The sequence below is a fragment of the Rattus norvegicus genome, chromosome 1 (assembly GCF_036323735.1).
Source record: "Rattus norvegicus strain BN/NHsdMcwi chromosome 1, GRCr8, whole genome shotgun sequence".
In the NCBI taxonomy this organism is placed as follows: domain Eukaryota; kingdom Metazoa; phylum Chordata; class Mammalia; order Rodentia; family Muridae; genus Rattus; species Rattus norvegicus.
The window spans coordinates 164,541,214-164,561,454 of record NC_086019.1 but is presented as its reverse complement, the minus strand read 5'-3'; the positions used below and the strand labels follow the sequence as shown (position 1 = coordinate 164,561,454).

Here is a 20,241-nt window from a genome sequence, read left to right as displayed (position 1 = left end):
AGCTGAGCAAGAGAAGAGAATAGGGCAGAACTTCTGATCCCAATCAGGGGGTCCAGGAGACAGAGAGAGAGAGAGAGGTGGGGGGAGGGAGAGAGAGAGAGAGAGGAGAGAGAGAGAGAGAGAGAGAGAGAGAGAGAGAGAGGAAGAGGTGTAGATGGACCAAGAGGATTCACCATGAGGTTGAGATCAGAGAGCAGCCATGAGGACACACATGGACTAGACGGAGCCAGGGCAAGACCAGATGGGAAGTAACAGGGCATTTTTCTGGGTAGCAGCAGTCCAGCCATGTTAGAATAGCTAAGCATAGTGCCAAAGCTTGTTAATAAAAATACCAAGTCTCTGTGTCATTTAAGAGCAGGTTAAGAAATGCCCTGCAGTTATTTGGGAGTAAAGTGGGTGTCAGAAACCCCCAAGAATTGCTATTACAGAGAAGAGGGAAATACAACTAAAAAAATGTCTCCCCAAATTGGCCTGTAGGTGAGCTTGTGGGACATTTTTCTTAATTAGTGAAGGCTTAGCCCACTGTGGGCAGTGCTAACTCTCTTCCCCCAAATGGGGTATCCTGTGTTGTGTGAGAAAGCAGGCTGGGCAAGCCATAGGAAACAAGCCAATAAGCAGCAGCCCTCCATGGCTTCTGCTTTGGTTCCTGCCTCATATTCCTGCCCCGATGTCTCTCAGTGATAGATTATGACCTGAGAGTTTAAACCCTTTTCTCCCCGCAAGTTGTCCTTGGTCACGATGCTTTAACACAGGTTCAGCTTTATCATGAGCTTTGTCACTTATCTTTAGCTGCTGTGAAAGCAGTACATCTTTAAGACAGGCCAACTTGCTTATTACATGTGATGGTTTGTACATGCTCAGCTGGCCCAGGGAGTGGCACTACTGGGAGGTGTGGCCTTGTTGGAGTAGGTGTGGACTTTAAGACTCCCATCCTAGATGCCTGGAAGTGAGTATTCTGCTAGCAGCTTTCAGATGAAGATGTGGGACTCTCCGCTCCTCCTGCACCATGCCTGCCTGGAGGCTGCCGTGCTCCCACCTTGATGATAATGGACTGAACCTCTGAACCTGTAAACCGGCCCCAGTTAAATGTTGTCCTTATTAGAGTTGTCTTGGTCATGGTGTCTGTTCATAGCAGTAAAATCCTTACTAAGACATTATACATACTATAAACTCATACAATTTGAGTTCAAGTCTTTCTGTACCCTTTAGAAGCTATAATTACCAGTCAAATCACATGGCCCGAGTTAAACTATCACAATTTTTTATCTGCAAAGAAGAGTATTATGAAACTTAATGTTAATAGTAAATAATTTATGTATTACCTAGCATGTACTTGCCAAATGGCAATTAAAATCTTTTTGGCATAGTCATTACTATCATTAGTAATAAATATTTAATGTACTATATTTAGAACTCATCTTACTTCAATCCTCCATTTCCAGCCATATACAAGAAAACTTGAAAATCTGCTTCCTGTACAAACTCTACAGAAGCTAGATACAGCATGACAAACATCTTATTCTTAGACAAAGGGGATACTTAAGAAAGAAAAGGAGGGGCTGGGGATTCAGCTCAGTGGTAGAGCGCTTACCTAGGAAGCACAAGGCCCTGGGTTCGGTCCCCAGCTCCGAAAAGAAAAAAAAAAAAAAAAAAAAAAGAACCAAAAAAAAAAAAAAAAGAAAAGAAAGAAAAGGAAATCCTTGGGAATCAAAAAAAAAAAAAAAAAAAAATGAAGAAGTGGGCTGGAGAGATGGCTCAGTGGTTAAGAGCACTGACTGTTTTTCCAGAGGTCCTGAGTTCAAACCTCAGCAACCACATGGTGGCGCATAACCATGTGTAATGAGATCTGATGCCCTCTTCTATTATGTCTGAAGACAGCTACAGTGTACTTATATATAATAAATAAATAAATCTTTTTAAAAAATGAAGAAGGGAAGAAAAACAAACAGGAAGTCTAAATAATGAGCTGATGTTAGGCTGCTCTGGTAAGGTATGTGGTCCTGTCCATCAAAGAAACTGATTTTTGTGAGGTAGTAGTGGTACACACTTTTAATCCCAGCACTCAACAGGCAGGGGCAAGTGGATTGTGGGCAAGTAGACCATGCCACCAGCCAGAAGACTTGGTAAGGTTTAAGCAGTTAAAAAAACCTGGCAATTCTCATAAATGAGAACAGAAGACTGGAACCAGCTCCCGGTCAGGCTCTTCCGATCCTGGAACACTTAACCATGACAGCCCACTGAGGGGACCATGAGAAATGTTAAAGTAGCATAAAAACCTAGAGTTCATGCTAATGAGTATCTAGATAGGCCTCAAGTGTTTAGCCAATAAGCTTCCCTTCCTGGGCATCCCATCGATACTGGGTGGGAGAGGGGGATAAAGAGAGTAAAGAGCGCCTACATCTCCTAGAGAAGGCCTCTCTTCCAGTCCCTCTATACTTTGGCACTCAGTAGGAGCCAAACTGGATTCCATTCTGTCCTGGGCTCAGCCATCCCCTTCCTGCCTGGGGCATAGGGGAAGCTCAGACTCTAGGACAAACACACACACACACACACACACACACACACACACACACACACGTATGTTCCCAAACCCCTCGGTCCCCAGCAGCATCTGGGTACACAGGAGGCTGAGAACCACAGTATCCATTGTCCCAGCCCCTGCTGTTTCTTATGCAGGGAAACGGGCTGGGACCCCATCCCAGATTGCATTCTGTCTTCCCTGAGTGACAGGCTGGCAGCGCTCAGCATCCCAGCAGCAAGGCTCAGCCCACAGTGGACCGCTGAGTTCAAGGCCAGCCTGCCCTACAGAGAGAGCTTCAAGAAAGACAGCCAGGATGACACAGAAAAACCCTATCTGGAAAAACCTAAGCGAACAGACTAACAAATAAATAATAAAAGAACTGCTCTTTATAGTCACTAAGGTTAGGAAGTAAGGATTGTGAAGAGTCTAGCAGGCCTGAGCATGGAAAACAGGGGAAAGACCAGTTCTGCTCCTTACCTTTCCCTCTCCTCCTTGCTAAAAACCATCAGAATGCATCCCTAAAGCTAGTCCCCGAAGTCTATTTCCTTATTTGGCCATTCCTTCCTCCTAAGGCTGACTACAAAGGTCCTGCTATCAAGGTATTGAAATCCAGCAATCAAAAGTCCCCCTTTGGCTTCCCTAATTAACCTGTCCAACTAAAATTAAACATCTCCCCCTAACATGGGGTTCCTAACACGGGATTCCTCTTTCCCCTTTTAAACTGCCATATGCCTATAGCCCATGTCTGTCTCCTCCCTATCTAGAGGCAGTCCTTTGTTCCTCTGGGGTAATTATCCACCCCCACTCCCCACCCCCACTCCTTTGTCCCTTTTCTCCCTTCTCCTTTATCTCCTATCCCTTGTCTTTGTCCCTCTGAGACAAATTTCCTTTGTGCTAAGAACTTGGTTTTGGTGTCTGGCCCTCAAGAGGGTTGAAGCCCAAATTTCTCTTTACAGAGTCGAGACACACTCTGGCATGGTGACACCTATTTTTAATCCCAGTACTTGGAGGTAGAAGTGGAATTCAGAGTTCAAAGTTAACCTTGGGCTACATTGTCAGCCTAGGTAAAGAATAAAACAAAAAGTACAATGATCTAACAGGAAAATGAAGGCAGGCAGGGTTGGCGCACACCTTTACCGCCAGCACTTGGGAGGCAGAGACAAGTGGGATCTCTGTGAATTTGAGGCCAACCTGGTTTACAGAGAGTTCCAGGACAGCCAGGGCTACACAGTAAGATCCTGTCTCAAAAACACCAACAAAAACCAAAGCACAGGAAAATGACTTTAAAAAGAAAAGTTGATGTTTTTGAAAGTTTAGTCTAGGTAAAATGTATATGGCTGACTGTGTATGGTGTGTGTTATTTAAACTACCTGCAGAGTTCTAAACTCTCCAGCAGAGAAATTACAATTCCAGGATAGTAATATCCTAATAAGTAGACACATAAAAATTCTTCTCTCCCTGTAGAGTATAAATTATATAATTCAATTTTCAGAATCATCCTATTAAATATCTATAGTGTTATCTCAGTTTACAAAACAAATTCAGTTTAGGGAAGTTAAGCAATTGTCTAAAGCCATCCAGGTATTCACTGACAGAGCTTAAATTTTAAGTTGGCTGTACGTTTAATCAAAATGCACTGTGGAATTCTACCATGAGCCCAGCAAAGACAAAGTTTGTTCCCTTTTCCAAAGTAACATATTGCCTGATCTTTTTAGTGCAAATCAACAAGTGTAACTTTCCCTTCCTTCTCAAGCTTAGCTATTTCTAAGAGAAGTTAGCCAGAAAGGCAGCATGCCAAACCAGCTTATTTGCCTCTGGCAAAGAGCTTACTTTACTGGGAACACCCTGAACTGGGAAGGGAAAAAGCAATAAGCTCCCTGAGCTAGGTCTGTCCCATGTGTCTTGGCTACTGGAAATAATTTTATTAAAATAACACATAACAGAGCTGAAACAAAATATTTTACTCTGCAGATTAAGAAGAGCAAGAGAGGTTGGGGATTTAGCTCAGTGGTAGAGCGCTTGCCTAGCAAGCGCAAGGCCCTGGGTTCGGTCCCCAGCTCCGAAAAACAAAACAAAACAAAACAAAAACAAAAACAAGAAGAGCAAGAGAGTTGTAATAAACACAACAGGTGAGGCTGAAAGTTAGAGATTACTGCCACGACCCTATCAAACCGAACTTCCAGTATAATTCAGAGTATTCTTTGGATGTATATTATCGAGACCTGTTTTATTAACTTAAAAGCATAAACGGCTAAGGCTGAGTGTGTAGCTCAGGGTAAATATTCGTCTAGTATATGTAAGGCTTTGGGTTTAATCCTTACCACAACAAAAAACAATGGAGAGATAGCCAAAGCTGACTTAATTGGGCATGGGGGTGCATACATTTCATCAGAAGCAGGAGGAATCTCTGAATTCAAGGCCATCCTGGTCTACATAGAGAGTTCCAGAACAGACAGGGAGCTATACCGTGAGATCTTTAAAATTACAAACAACAAAAACAAAACCCTGCTGGGTGTGGCACTTTTAATTATAGCACTAGGGACACGGAAGCAGGCAAATCTCTGAGTTTGACAACAATCTCGACAGCCAGGGATATGCAGAGAGACCGTGTTCCAAAAGAAGAGGAGGAAGGAAGTAGAGGAGGAGGAGGACGAAGAGGAAAAGGAAGAAAAGAAAAAAAAGGGAAGGGAAGGGAGTCAACTTCAGACAACAGGCTCTCTGCTCTTTGAGATATCTTTAGTCATATAAGGAAGAATTTAAACAGAGCTGACATAGTTCACAGCCTCCATTCTGCCAGTGGCTCTGTGCTAGAACTAAGTTCTCCCATTCTTCCAATTCCAATCCCACTACCAAAATTTTCAGCTACTTTCCCTCTTCAACACTTCTTTTTTTTTTAAGATTTATTTATTTATTATATATGAGTACACTGTAGCTGTTCAGACACACCAGAAGAGGGCATCAGATCTCATTACAGATGGTTGTGAGCCACCATGTGGTTGCTGGGATTTGAACTCAGGATCTTTGGAAGAGCAGTCAGTGCTCTTAACCACTGAGCCATCTCTCCAGCCCAGCCCTCAACACTTCTTTTCTGTGATCAAGAACTGGTTATATAATCGGTGTGTGTGTGTGTGTGTGTGTGTGTGTGTGAACCCAGCACTTTTTCACGGTTATATAATCGGTGTGTGTGTGTGTGTGTGTGTGTGTGTGTGTGTGTGTGTGTGTGAACCCAGCACTTTTTCACGTTAGGTCTGAGTCTACCAGTGAGCCATAGCTTCCGAACCTGACCATGCCTTGTAACAATGTGTTTATTCATATATCACCTTATCTTGATTCCTAGTCAATATTTTGAAGGCTTGTGATGTGTAAATACAAGTTAGATACCTTCAGACACATTTTCCACTCAGTTCCAGTGCTGCACATCCTGCCTGCCTTTACTTATTATAACTGAGAGCAACTATTATCAGGCTCTTACTTTATGTCAGGTATTATATGCTGGCCTCAAACTCATGGAAATCCTCCTCACAGTCTCAGTCTCACAAGTGCCAGAATTGTAGGTGCGAGCTACCATGCTTGGTTTAAAAATTGATTTCTTGAGGAATAACATTCCAAACACAACATATATAAAACATAAGAAAAAAAACACTATATTGTAAGAGTTTAAAACATCAGTCTTCAGAATCAACTGACTTGCGTTCAATTAATTAATTTAGACTCTGCAGTGTCCACTATGACTATAATGTTGTCATCTGTGAAATGGTGGTAATAAGCTACATTGCATGGAATTTACTTTAGAATGAAAGTGTGGGCCCAGAGAGATGCTTCAGCCGTTAAAGGCACTTGTCACAAAGCTTGGTAACCTGAGTTTTATTTCCCAGAACCCATATGGTAGGAGAGAACTAACTACAGGAAGTTGTCCTCTTTGAGACATACACCATGGTGGTACATGTGAGACACACACACACACTGTAAAGTCCATTTTTAAATAAACAAACAAACAAATAAATGTGGAATGAAATACTTAAGGTGCCTACCACAGGCCAGGACCATGATAAGTACTCAGTAAGTGTTAACTTCTCTCCAGCCCACTGTTAATAACTCAATAATCAATTCTTTAGCCAAGAAAGTCACTTCTACTGGTAGGCATGTTGGCACATGCTGTTAATCTCAGCATTTAGGAAGCAGAGACTAGTAGATCTCTGTGAGTTCCAGGCCAACTTGGTCTATACGGTGAGTTCCAGATAGACAGAGCTACACAGTGAGACCCTGTCTGTCACTCCCTCCTCCATCATTACTGGACCTTAGATCCATCTTTCACAGCCTCTCAAGCTTTGCTAGGGCTTTTGGAGCCCTGTAGTAAGTTATAAAGTCACTCAGCAAATTAGATCCGTTCATGGCAGAGGGGTGAGAACAGGTAGTAGGAGTAAAAACGATTAAAATTCACTAAGTAAATATAAAAGTATATCAAAGAGCAATTGAAAAGCAATGATAATTCACTCTTATAGCACTCACCAGTGTAGGCCATGTTCTTGGGGTTGCCGTAAGGAGCCCCAGGTTGCACGGGGCTGTAAACGGGGTTCATTGTGGAAGACTGAGGATCCTACAGAAAGACAAAGACAACAGCACTGATTATTAATTGCTCATTCCCTGTGGCATTATCTTCTAATCTCTTCTAAAGTCTTCAGTTATGCTCGAAGGGAAGCGTCATAGTATAGGAACAAAAGGATTAAATAGAGTACAATCCTTTCCCCAGTTGGCAGATGCAGAATGAAAGAACAGAGAAGTGACAGAACTTGTCTAATGCCAACTCAGCCATTTTAGGCTCAGTTTAATACTATTACCAGTATTCTACAGAGGGTTCTGACATTAATGTGGCACTGGCCAAGTCACTTTTCCTCTTCGGACTTCGATGTCATAATGCTAATGGATTAGCTGACCTCTAAGGTCCTTTCTATTTCTAATGATGTTAACTCACAGTTGGAAACTGACAAGCTGCTACAGTTTATCAGGAAAGCCTGGGTGTCTGGTGGTCAGCACCTAGCCTGCTGGAAGGGAGAAAGCAAGTGTCCTGTGCACCTCTTATGCCTGCAGAAGATAAGATAAATGCTACTAACAGCTGTAAAGAAAAAGGGGAGGAATTTTTATTAAATTTATTTGTGAGCTCATGCATGCATACACGTGCAGTGCCATGTGCAGGTCGGGGGACAACTTGCAGAAGTTGAGTCTCTTCTTCCATTGTGTGGGTCCCAGGGATAAAACTTGGTTGTCAGACTTAGCAGCAAGCATCTCTAGCTACCGAGCCATCTTGATGCTCCCCAAAGGGGGAATTTGATGCTACTGAATATCTTAAGCAAAAAGGAAAACAGCCAAGACGTTTCACCAAATTTATTCAAGGGTAAGAAATAGACTTGGAAATTTGTGTGCAATAACTATCACCTACACGAGTGCTCTGCTAATTATCCTAACGGACATTCTCCATTCTGATTAATGGAAAATCTGCCATTAAGCTCTATTACCCAGACAATTTGTCCCATCTTGTTTGGAGAGCCATATCTTATACATAAGCCGACACATGTTTGAGTACGTGTCTCCAGATATATTACTTACACTCCATAAAGTCAAACAATTCTCTCCTAACTAGGTTTACATGATAGATGGGCAATTTTTTAGGTCATTAACTTTTGTTGCACCCCGGGATAGGGAAACAAGTTAAATGCTGAAGGCAGGCAGTGAACATCTGGCTTGATGACAACGGCTCTGTGATTAATTATGTCTGTTCAGGGTTCTGGAATGAAAGGTGGAGAATTGATGGGTTCCCAAGGACAGGATGCTGGGACTCTCAGAATAGGCAAACAGAAAATGCCACTGTTCATCTCAGAATCTAGAACTTCCATAAGTCTGCCCAATGCGAAGCCCTGGCAAACAAGGCTAGGATTAATGGGGTCATTACACTCATCTACAAATTGAAGCTACAACTTGAGGATATAAATAAGGTGCATGCTCTCAGCTCAGCGTGAGGATATAAATAAGGCACATGCTCTCAGTTCAACTTAGGGGAAACCATTCCACAACCTGGCTGAGAAGTAAACTCTGATGTTAAATTTGCTGATGGTAACGTGATCTGCAGATATAAACTGTGATGGCGTGTGGCTAAGGTGCCCCTGTGCAGATAACACAGATGACAGCTTGAAGCCTTTCCCTTACTTGGACCTTCTTCTCCTCAACCAGTTCTCCGCCTAACAGGTCCATGTTAAGTAAGACTGTAAAAATGCTGTCATGGCTTGAAGGCAGAACCCACTAAAAGCATGTGTAGGAGACTGAATGGCCACTGTACAGTAAGAGGTGGAAGGTTTAAGACATCATGAGGGATCCACTCTCACGAACCGATTAATGCTGTTATACTGGTAGAAGGGTCCTCATAAAAGGATAAAAGAAGTTTCTCATGCTTTCTCTCTACCCTCTTGTTTTGTTCCTCTGTTCTTCTACCATGGAATGGCACAGCGAGAAGGCCTTGCCAAACACCTGCACCTCATTACTGAACTTCCCAACTCCAGACCTGTGAGCACATAAATTTTTTCTTGTTACAAATTACCCAATCTGTGGCATTGTTATAGCAGCAAGAAACAGACTGAAACATGTGCTGGGCAGCACAACAGCTATAAACATCTGCACACCCTCCTGCTGAGAACACACCCTGTGCTGCCGATTGGACAAAATGTGAAACATTTTTATAGTCAAAGAAACACATCATCTGTGAAACAGGTCTCCCGCTGCTCCAAACTGAGAGCCCCAGGCAGACACAGGAAACCATGACATGGACATAACAACATCAATTCAATCCCAACCAGTAAATGACAGAAAAGAGTTCTGCCAGGGTCTAATATTTGGAATAAACCAGGTACGGTGAAGCAAAGCAGTAATCCCAACACCGGGGAAGCTGAACGAGAATTGCTGTGAGTTTAAGGCTGGGCTGGGCTACACAGTAAGATTCTGTCCCAAAAGAAAACAAACAATTAAAATAAGACTACCATAGTCACTTCTGGGGGAACTGCTGAGAGCAGACTTCCCAGTTTCCAAAGGATTATCCTTTTGCAACAGAATCTGTATACTGGTCATGATGTCACACATCAGCTAAAACCACAAGTTCTAATGTCAGGCAGATTCAGGTCCAAGTTCTGTAATTACCACAACACATCAACTGAAAGCCACAGGCAAGTGTCCTAACCACTCTCAGTTTCCTCCAATCTCAAAATGGAAAGTAATACAATATAAAAGTTTTTATTTCCAAAAAATAATGAGTTTATGAGGTAGAATTTACATATAGTAAATTTCACTCTTTTAAGGAATATAGTTCTGACCCCCCAAGTGTACTCAATTATACAAATAACTGCAATTCTATAATCAAAATGCAAAATTTTCCACCATTTCCAACTATTTCTTTTTGGTCAGTTCCCTGCATTTCTCCTAGCTCCTAAAAATAACTCATCTACTTAGGTTATTTTAAAAATTTTCTTATAGATTGGTTATTATATATACAGTTCTTTATCAAATAATTAACTAACTGACATTACTATTACTATTTTAGATGAGATTAAAAGGAACTACTGGGGAAAACAATAATCATAAAAATTAGTGGAGATGTACACTTTTTTGAATCTTCATCTTTATCTAGATGGACAGTCTAAAGTAGTGCTATCCAATAAAATGTCTCATACTGATAGAAATATTCTAAAGATTTGTTATTTATTACACGTAGTATGTGTGCCTGAATGAACTTTCTGGACCATGTGAATGTAGGTACTCACAGAAGTCAGTCAGAGGGCATGGAACCCCTAGAACTGGAATTATAGAGGTGAGCTGTCTGATGAGGGTGCTAGCAACTAAACCCAGGTCCTCTGGAAGAGCAGTCAGCGCCCATAACTGCTAAGCTGTAGGGCATTTATTTAACTAGCACGCAAAGCTTTAGATTGGAGTTTGTGTGTCCCATATCTCTCCCCAAACCCTGCACTGAGGGAGGGACGAAGGGTCTAAACAAGGAGGGATCTTATTTCTGTATTGGCTACTAAGCTCCACCCACATACGATAAAACAAAGTTTACAAGAGTGCATGTACACCTGCATGTACACCTGCATGCCAGATGAGGGCATCAGATACCAGTAGAGATGGCTGTGAACTACCATATGGATGCTGGGACTTGAACTAAGAACTTCTAGGAGTGTAGACAGTGCTCTTGACCGCTGAGCCATCTCTCTAGGCCCAGGAGTTCTAGTTTTAGTTAACGGTTACAAGTCGCCATCTATTCAGAACAGTATTTTATTCAGAAAATGTATTTGTGGGTATATATTTTATAAAAGTAGCATTCAGCCATACTTGAGATGTTCTTTATACATCTAAGTATTTTCCACTATATGACCTATATCACTTCATAAACTACAGGTAAAAGAAGTCAAGAGTTTGCAGTAACCACATTTAGCTAAATGAACTGTCTCCACTTTACAAATGAAAAATGAGTCTGAGAAAGGGCAAATGAACCATGCGAGACCACAAAGCAAACAGAAGAGTTTAGAATAACACCCAAACGGACCAAAGACTTAAAAGCTAAAAATATAAATCCCTTAGAAGCATAGGGAAGAAGATGAAGGAATCACTTTCATAACCTTCAGTTGACAATAATTTTCTAGATAACTGAAGCACAAAACAAACAAACAAGCCAAAGAAATAAATACACAACTTTATTATTATTATTGTTGTTGTTATTATTTTTTTTTTAAAAGAGGAACTACCAGTCAGTGTGGTGACAAACCCCTGTAATCCCTGTAACTCAAAATAACTGAGAAAAGAGGCTAGTTTGGGCTTCATATGTAAGTTGACTGTATTCAAAACATCACAAAAGCCTACTGGTGCAGGACTATAATCTCAGCTACTTGGGAGGCTAAAGTGGTAGTATTTGTGATATTACCAGTCTGGGCTGCAGAGCAAGTTCAAGGCCAGCTCTGAAAACTTAATAAAAGACTCAGTCTCAGAAGGTTAAGAAAAAAAAGGGGGGAGGGAGGGCGGGGCTGGGATATACAGTGGTAGAGCGCTTGCCTGCTTTGCTTGATACCCAAGGTTCAATCTCTGTACCACAACAAAACAAGGGCACCATCAGGAAAAGTTACAGAATGAAAGACTATTTTCAAATTATATACTTGTTTTTTTCTTTGACATAGGGCCTCAGGTATTCCAGCTTGGCTAGACTCAAAGACCCTGTGTAGACAATTTGAATTTCTGATCCTCCTGCCCAAATTTTAGAATAACAGGTGTGTATCACCACATCTGGTTTTTAAATTACAGGTATAATACAGGATTTGCATTTAGAATGTGTGAAAAATTTACACAGCTCAATGGTACAAAAACAGCCAAATTTTTAAATGTACTTATTTTAGGAATGTTTTAGCTGAATGTGTATATGTGGACCACCTGCATGCCCGGTATTTGCAGAAGTCAGACATCAGATTTCCTGGAACTGGAGTTAGGGGTGTTGTAAGCCATCATGTGGGTGCTGGGAAGGGAAGCTACCTGGGTCCTATGCAAGAGCAACACAGTGCTCTAACTACTGACATATCTCTCTAGCCTAAGAAAACCTAAGCTTTCAAGTGAGTGGAAAATCTAGCTCTGCTAAGAAGATTTACAAATGGAAAATAAACACAAAAATATGCAAATCAAAATCACACTGAGAGGTCACATCAAAAAGCCTGGCTGTACTAAACCAAGAAAGTTAGTAGGGTGGGAATATAACTCAGCTGACAGAATGTTTAGCATGCAGGAAGCCCTGGGCACTGTATACTTTGGATATGCGTTATGCAGGAGGATCTTCCCAACTACAAGGGATGAACAGAGAGGTTCATGGGACTAAGGAGGTAAACAATCTTTGCCTGTCTGCAGAAAGGTATTCCTGCAAGTTGTGCAAAGAATTCCAGGCACACAGCTTACCCGAGTTGTCACTGCTGTGGACTGGGCTGTTTAGTGATAAAACTGTCTTTGACTCTCGCTGCTGTCAGTACCCCTCACCTATACTCCTGTAAGTAGTGTTGGTTAAGGACTAGGACAACCAGGGCTACATAGAGAAATCCTGTGTTGTGGGGAGGGGTGTTAAACAATAAAAAGGAGATGAAGTGTAACGCATTGCCAGTATTTACCTAACACATGCAAGGCCCTGAGTCTAATCCCATCCTGGGGTACACACTGTGAAACAATAAACTCAGTGATTTGCCAACTTCAGTTCTGGTGCAATCGCTAATTTGGTCTATCCTGAGTTCCTCATTTGGGGTGAGTAGATATGTATGTCATTTTTCTCCACAAAAAGTTTGTCCTATGAGTGTCATGACAGGTCTGGCCTTTCTATATCAAAATTCAAACCATCACCTTCCTCAAACACCCATGCAAATGGAAAGTTTCCACTTTCTTGAGTTCTCTGCTTAAATGTTACCTTATCAGGAGGGCCACCTTTAACCACCACATCTATGATAGCATCTCCCCAGGCTGTGATTCTGCCCTCTCAGACAGTTTCACTTTTCCTGTTGACACTTATCTTTGTTGATATTTTGCTATTATAACAGAATACCTGAGACTGAGCCATTTATTGAACAGAAATTTCTCACAGTTCTTGAGACAGTAGAGTACAAAACTCCACTGAAAGCTCATCTTGGGCTGAACAAGCACCAGTAAGCTGATCTGTAGTACGTGAGAGATAAAACAAGTACTAAAGACTTTCCTCCTGATAAAGCTGGGCTTTAGTCCTAGACTTCCAAATCAAAGATGCTGGGCATAAACAAGGAGGCAAAAGTTTTGAAAAAGCCAAAGTTTCTCCATGAAAATGATCAAAATGTGCTGGCAAGACCACTCAGTGGGTAAAGGCACCCGCCATCAAGTCTGACCCACTGCCTCTGAACTTCACACTCATACCATGGTACGTTCCCTCCTAAAATAAAGTACATGTAACTTTAAAACAAATGTAAATAGCCACGTAGTGATGGCGCAAGATTTTAATCTTATCACTCAGGAGGCAGAGACGGGGGATCTCTGGGTTCAAGGCCAGCCTGGTCTACAGAGTAAGTTCTAGGACATCCAGGGCTACAGAGAGAATCCTGTCAGGGGAGGGAGGAATTACAAATAAAAGGAGATAAAATATAACTCACTGACAGTATTTGCCTAACACACGCAAGGCCCCAAGTTTAATCCCAACCTGGGGAAAATACTGTGAAACAATCCAATTAGGTGGGTCTAACAGAGCTGACTGGCTTCTGCTTGGTGAATGCACCTGAAATGCTCTGTAGATCTTCTGGCAAGGCTGCTAAATGGAAAAGCCTCAGCTTAAGGCAGAGTCCTTCCTTTCTGCCCTCTTCTCCCTACACTCTTTCCTGCTGCCTAGAATGAGGACATGATGACTGGAATTTAGCGGCCTTCTTTTCCTTGACGTGACCTTGAGAATAAATCCTTAAGCCAAGGATGGCAGACGTAACTTTGATTTCATGGAACAACCATTTGTCCTGAACCACACACTTCTGTACTTCTTCCAGATGACCAAACAAAGCAAAACAAAAACACTATACTTTAAATGTTAAATTACATTGCATTTGTGGAGGGGAAAAGCACATGCCACAACCTAAATGTGGGAGTTAGAGGAAAACTTACAAGAGTCAGTTCTTTCCTTCCACCATGTAGATGGATCCTGAGCCATCTCACCGACCCCAAACTGTGAACTTTTTTTATATTTATTCTTCGTTCATTTGTTTACTTTGTGTGGGGCACATGTATATATGGGCGGTCAGAGAATGACTGGAGGGAGCCTGGCTCTTTCTCTTCATTGTGTGGGCTCTGAGGACTGAACTCAGTTGTCAGGTTTGAAAGCAAGCACCTTCGCCCACTAAACCAGCTAGCTGGCTCCAAGTCCTACACCATCAACACCCCCCTCCAGATTGGTTTTATGTAGCTAAACCTGATTCTAATTAATAAGAGGAAGAGAGAAGTTCCAGAAGAATGGATCACTGATCTGAGTTTTGATGAGTGACAGGAATTCCCCATGGAGAACTGGAAAAGGAAAGATTGTTTGTGAAATTACACAAGAAAGCCAGACATTTGGACACTGAGTCGTTCTGCAATGCCCAGAATCTGAAGGAAATCATAACAAAGATATTAACACTCACATCCCCGTTTCCCAGTTGTGTCCACTCAGGTCTCAGAAGATCTGAAAGGCCAGACTCAGCCTGGCTATATGACATCATGATCCCGGAGCTCTCTGAACAGCTCGAACTGCTACTGTTAGCCTGATTCTCGTCTCCCCGGGACCCTCCCTCCATACATGAGGTCAAGAAACGTTTTATATCCAGTACTAAATTCTAAGAAAAAAAGTCTGGCATAAAAATATATTTGTTGGGTGGATAATGAATAAAGCAAATAAAAGAAACATTTTATTCAAACTTTATTTTTTCTGTTTGTTCAGAGTTGGGTATTGCTACATAGTCCTGGAACTCAATACGTAAACCAGGTTGGACGTAAACTCGGAGATCTACCTACCTCTGCCTCCCTCCCAAGTGCTTGTGTTACAGGTATATGGCACCACACAAGGCTGCAATGCCATTTTAGACATTAACTGCTCTCTTACTAAACTGAAGAAAACAGCTCCAGTAGATTTTCCCTTAATTCTATCAGTATGATTTACAAAGAAGCCAAGATGTTTTGTGGCTATTGTTTCTATTGTTTGGTCAAATGTAATCTGACTATGTTAGATTTCAGCATTTTAAAATTCTGTAATTTAAAGATGAAATGGAGAATTGTGACTTCTACAAATCCGACAAAGGGATCTCAACATGGGAACGGCTTTTACAATTAACAGAAAGATCTTTTCATGCAAAAGCTCAACAACTAACTTTTGTGCCTGCCTAAAGGGAGATGCTCATCTGCAAAATGTCAAGTTCCAACTGCCACAGCACTTAGTCCATTAAAATAACTATGAAAATGGCTTTTTAGCTCATCAGAAACAGGACAAGGGGCTGGAAGGATGAGAAGATGTGAGCATGAGGACCCAAGTCTGATCCTACAAAGTTGGGCGTGGCCACACATGCATCTATAACCCCAACACTACAGTCATGGGCAAGTACAGAAGCAAAAGCATCACCTTGCTGGGTTCTGTCCAGGTTCAGTGAGACACCCAGTCTCGAATGAAGGGGAGAGTGACAGATGGGTATACCTGAAACCCTCCTGACTCCACACACAGGCATAGACATATGTATCTCCCTCTCCCCGGACCCCTCTGGGTGGGGGAAACACACCACAGGCAACTAATTGTTTATTCAGCAAATGCTTTTGCAAATGATTCAAAATGTCTTCTCAAGGTTATGGGTTTTTAAAAAGAATGAACAAGTTTTCTAGAGAGCCTCTCTAAAGACAGAATTAATTATTCATTAAAACAAAACAGTCTCAGCAGGTAAAAGCACTGCTGCCAAACCCGAGAAGCTGAATTTGATCCCAGGAACCCATATGGTCTAAGGAGAAAACCAATTTCTGAACGTTGTTCTCTGACCTGAATACATACACCACAGTATGCACATTCCATATTAAGTAAATAAATAATACCCCCCAAAAGATTGAATGGCACAGAAGCACTTTGGATTTACTATGTGCTAATTCTCTTGTTTAAGAGAGTTCAACTTTTATTGGAAAGATTTACTATAATTTTACCATAATACGGTTTCTGTAATACAGCATAGTCCTTGAAACTCAGAGATGTCATTTGCCTTGGTGGAAGGATCAAGAAAAGCTTCCACAGTACAACATTTTGAGTTTGTAAGACAAGTACAGAATTAACAATGATCCTTTTGCAGATATCTTACCACCAACCTCACCCCAAAAAAAGAGTTCATTTGTTTAAGGTGCTACACCATGAAAGCTAGGTACTCAAACTAGCTAGGTGCATTAAACTATCAATTGAATGAACAGAAAATGAATGATGAACACATCTGAACCTTGAACCAAGTCTTGCTCTAAGTCACGAGGAACTCAGAGTTGAATTTGCTTCCAAGCCTTACTAATAAATAGAACTGGGATTAAATTTACCCTGGCTTCATTTACTATGTCATCTCTGTTTTCCTTCATGCTAATCTATTCATTTTTAATCCTGTTACGTATTCTGTTAGACAGGGTCTCTTCACATTGTCCTGCCTAACCTCAAATTCATGATTCTCCTGCTTTTGCCTCCTAAGTAACTACGATTTCGAGCCACCACACCCAGCTTATCATACTTATTTATTTATAATGGGATCTCAATATTTGCTTATTGATGATCAGATCTCACTCTACAGCCTAAGCCTCAAACATACAGCATTTCCCTCCCTTGCGCCCTCTCCAACCCCCCGGCCCATGCTGATGGTAGACCTGTGCTACCACATCTGGCTACCCGGCTAGCTCAGGCAGTTTGCTGTAGTCACATGTATGCACACATAATGTGCCTGCCTGTGTGCTCATGTTTAGGGCACATATCTATGTGTGTGCAAGTGAAGTCCCAACACTGACAGTGGGGTGTCCTCTTAGGTCATTTTCTACAACTGTGTTGTAGTCTCTCACTAAACCTAGAGCTTGCCAATTCCAGCCACCTTGTCCCAGGATCGCCTACCTCTGCTTCCCCAGTGCTGGGATTACAGGTGGTTGCCATGGTGGCCCAGCTTTATAACACGGACACCAAGACTCATGCTTGCATTAACAAGCATTTTATCCAATGAGCCATCTCCTCAGTCCAGAATAAACGTATTTTAAAAATTAATTCCCTTTAAAAAAAATATGAAATGTAGCTATAAAACTAAAGATGGTGTAATTATTTCTTTGAATTTAAAAATTATGTGTTTCATGGAGGGGTGTGGGAAGTAGACATGCCACCGTGTACACCTGGAGATCTGGGGGCATCTGTGCAGTTGGTTCTCTCCTTTCACCTTTACATTAAACTTGGGCCATTAGACATTTGCAGTAAGCACTTTGCCAGCTGATCCATCTCACCAGCCAAGTGTTCAGTTTTTCTAGGATGGTCTGCTGATGGTTTAGAGTGAAACTAGACCTCATGAACAAGCCAACAGTAAAGATCTCTTACTTTGTCCTAAGAGCTAGAAAAGGGAGGAGGTCTCTGCTGGAGGAACTCTACTGCTTCATAAAAGATTCTAGTCTGCAGAGGCCATGTTGGTCTCTACACATACCATTGTCCCTGACCTAACAATATCTTCTTTACCTACCTATTACACAAGTGTAGGTATTGGGGCGACACTGCTAATATTTGAATAATATAACATGAGTAAAGCTGATAGTAGTTTAGTGACACCAAACTATTCAAAGCACTAGGAGGTTTTGCTTTTCTTGTTTGTTTGTAGAGTTTCGTAATAAAATATACACAAGTTACAATTTCACACGTTTTATTTGTTGAGTCTTTGCTATGTAACCTTAGAATGACCTCGAACTCACTATCCTCCTGCCTCAACCTCCTAGAATTACAGAAATATGCCAACACACCTAGCCAAAACATTATTTGTTGTTGTTGTTGTTGTTTTATAAAACCCGTTTGTTAGACTTCTATTTTCTGGTAAAAATGGTCATAAATTATCAGGCTGACCATTATTCATTAACTTTCGAGATAAAGCCAAAAGCTCTGCCCTCCTACTGCCCTTAAGAATGAGTTGGCAAATGCGATAAACAGGTCCTTTAGAGGGAGCATCCTCCTTTATGGAGATAAATCACATGCTTGTTAGGAAGCACAATGGTCCCGAATAAAACAGACAGTGTGGTATTAATATCTGAATAAAGACCAATATCTAAAAAAATACATTTTCTTTAAAGATAAAACGTCTGCATTTTCCTATGTCAGAGTAGGAGTGTTTTTAGCATTTACTATCATTATTATCCAAATAGATGACCCATTGGTAATTAATCAGCAAGATCATTGTAAACAAAAATGTGAATGATCAAGTCCGGCCATGTAAAACATCCCCTCTCTCTGATAGGGATATGATCCACTGTTTCCTTGTCCTCCCTAAGTCACACCTGTCTCCCAGACGTTGATCCGGTGCAATTCTACATACTGCCTGCACCTCCTGCACTCGTCTCTCCATCCACTCTGTCTGTAATCTTTCCACGGAAGCTCCTGGACTTCAACCACTTTCGTCAATGTCTCCTTCACTGCCTTACTCTAAGTGAAATCTGTTGTCTCTCATGAAAATATTGAGAAATTTTAAGCCAGCATTTGCTATACAATGAAGTCCTGTAAGAAGGAAGGAAGGAAGGAAGAAAGGAAAGAAAGAAGGAAGGAAGAAAGGAAAGAAGGAAGGAAGGAAGGAAGGAAGGAAGGAAGGAAGGAAGGGGGGAGGAAAACAATTTCAAGTATAATTACTATGTAAGCCAGCAATCTACATTGGGCTATTTTCCAAAATAATTGAAACTTGAATCTTTAATAGGCAATTACTTTGTTCACAAGACAGTTTCTCACTATGTAGCTAGCTGGCGTGTATTTGAGTTGTAGACAAGATTGGCTTCACACTCGCAGAGATCCATTTGTCTCTGCTTCCTACATACTGAGATTAAAGGTGTGTGTCACTGTGCCAATGCACCTGTGTGCATTGTAGCAACATTTGTGGTGGCCAGGGAGTAGTATCAATCTAAATGTCCACTATTATATATTTATATTTATAAATGCAGTGTAGGCCAGGCATGGCAGTGCACTCCTGTAAACCAGAACTTGAAAGACGAAGACCGAACTGTCAGCTCAGGGATAGTCTGGAATATACTGAGCCTGCATCAGCCAAGTTACCTAGAAAGACCTTGTCTCAACAAACATGGATCCATATAAAATAAAATCAAATATTTAAAAAGAAATACAAAGGCAGCCAAGACAGCTCAACTTGCCACATAAGCCTGGTGACCCATGAACCCATGGTAGAAGGAGTCTATCAACTCCTGAAAGCTGCCTCTCATTTTTCTCATGTGTGGTATTAAAATACATTCAATAGGAAAACTGTAAAATCCAATGTGAAGGAGCATCTGTTCTGAGTGGCTTTTTTTTTTTTTAAACGTTTTTTTGAGGTAAGGTTTCTCTGTGTAGCCCTGACTGTCCTGGAATTCACTCTGTAGACCAGGCTGGCCTGGAACTCAATGATCCACTTGCTTCAGCCTTCCTACGCTAGGAAAAGGCATGAGCTACCACAACTGGCAGAAGCCCAATTTTTAAGAGTACCTTTTTAAGTACCCGTATTAGGTAGTTGCCCTTACCAACACATTGTATAGTCAGGAGAACTAAGATTCAGATTAAACAAAATGTCTAAGGTTACACTGCTACAAGGACAACTGACTGAGTAAGGTACAAGAGAGATGGTTCAGTAGTTAAGAACACTGGTTTTACTTCCAGAGCATCAGGGTTCAATTCCCAGCCCCGGCATGCTAGCTGTAACTCCAGTCACAGGGATCTGATGCCCTTTTCTATCTTCTGTAGGTACCAGGCACACATGCGGTTCGCAAAAATATATGCAAGCACAACACCCATATACATTTAAAAAAATGAAATTTTTAAAAGATTTGACTAATCTTAGAGTAAAATCGAAGCTTGTCAGAGTCCATTTTTTTTTCCTCTATTGTGGCAAATCCTCCCTGCAGTGAAAAACCAAGAGCTTCTTTTCACACAAGCTTCCCTTCCTAACACTGAGATCACTTAAGTT

General features: G+C 41.4%; 1 protein-coding gene across 7 annotated transcripts in view; it reads right to left on the bottom strand.

Moving 5' to 3' along the window:
* The window catches only part of Fam168a (family with sequence similarity 168, member A), a 146,096-nt gene that overhangs the window by 54,088 nt on the left and 71,767 nt on the right, over positions 1-20,241 (bottom strand). For all 7 annotated transcript variants that reach the window (NM_001108494.1, XM_006229773.5, XM_039082504.2 and 4 more), the window contains one exon: positions 7,031-7,118. In NM_001108494.1, the coding sequence (NP_001101964.1) occupies positions 7,031-7,100 (70 nt within the window). In that variant the 5' untranslated portion in view covers positions 7,101-7,118. The remainder of the gene's footprint in view (positions 1-7,030; positions 7,119-20,241) is intronic.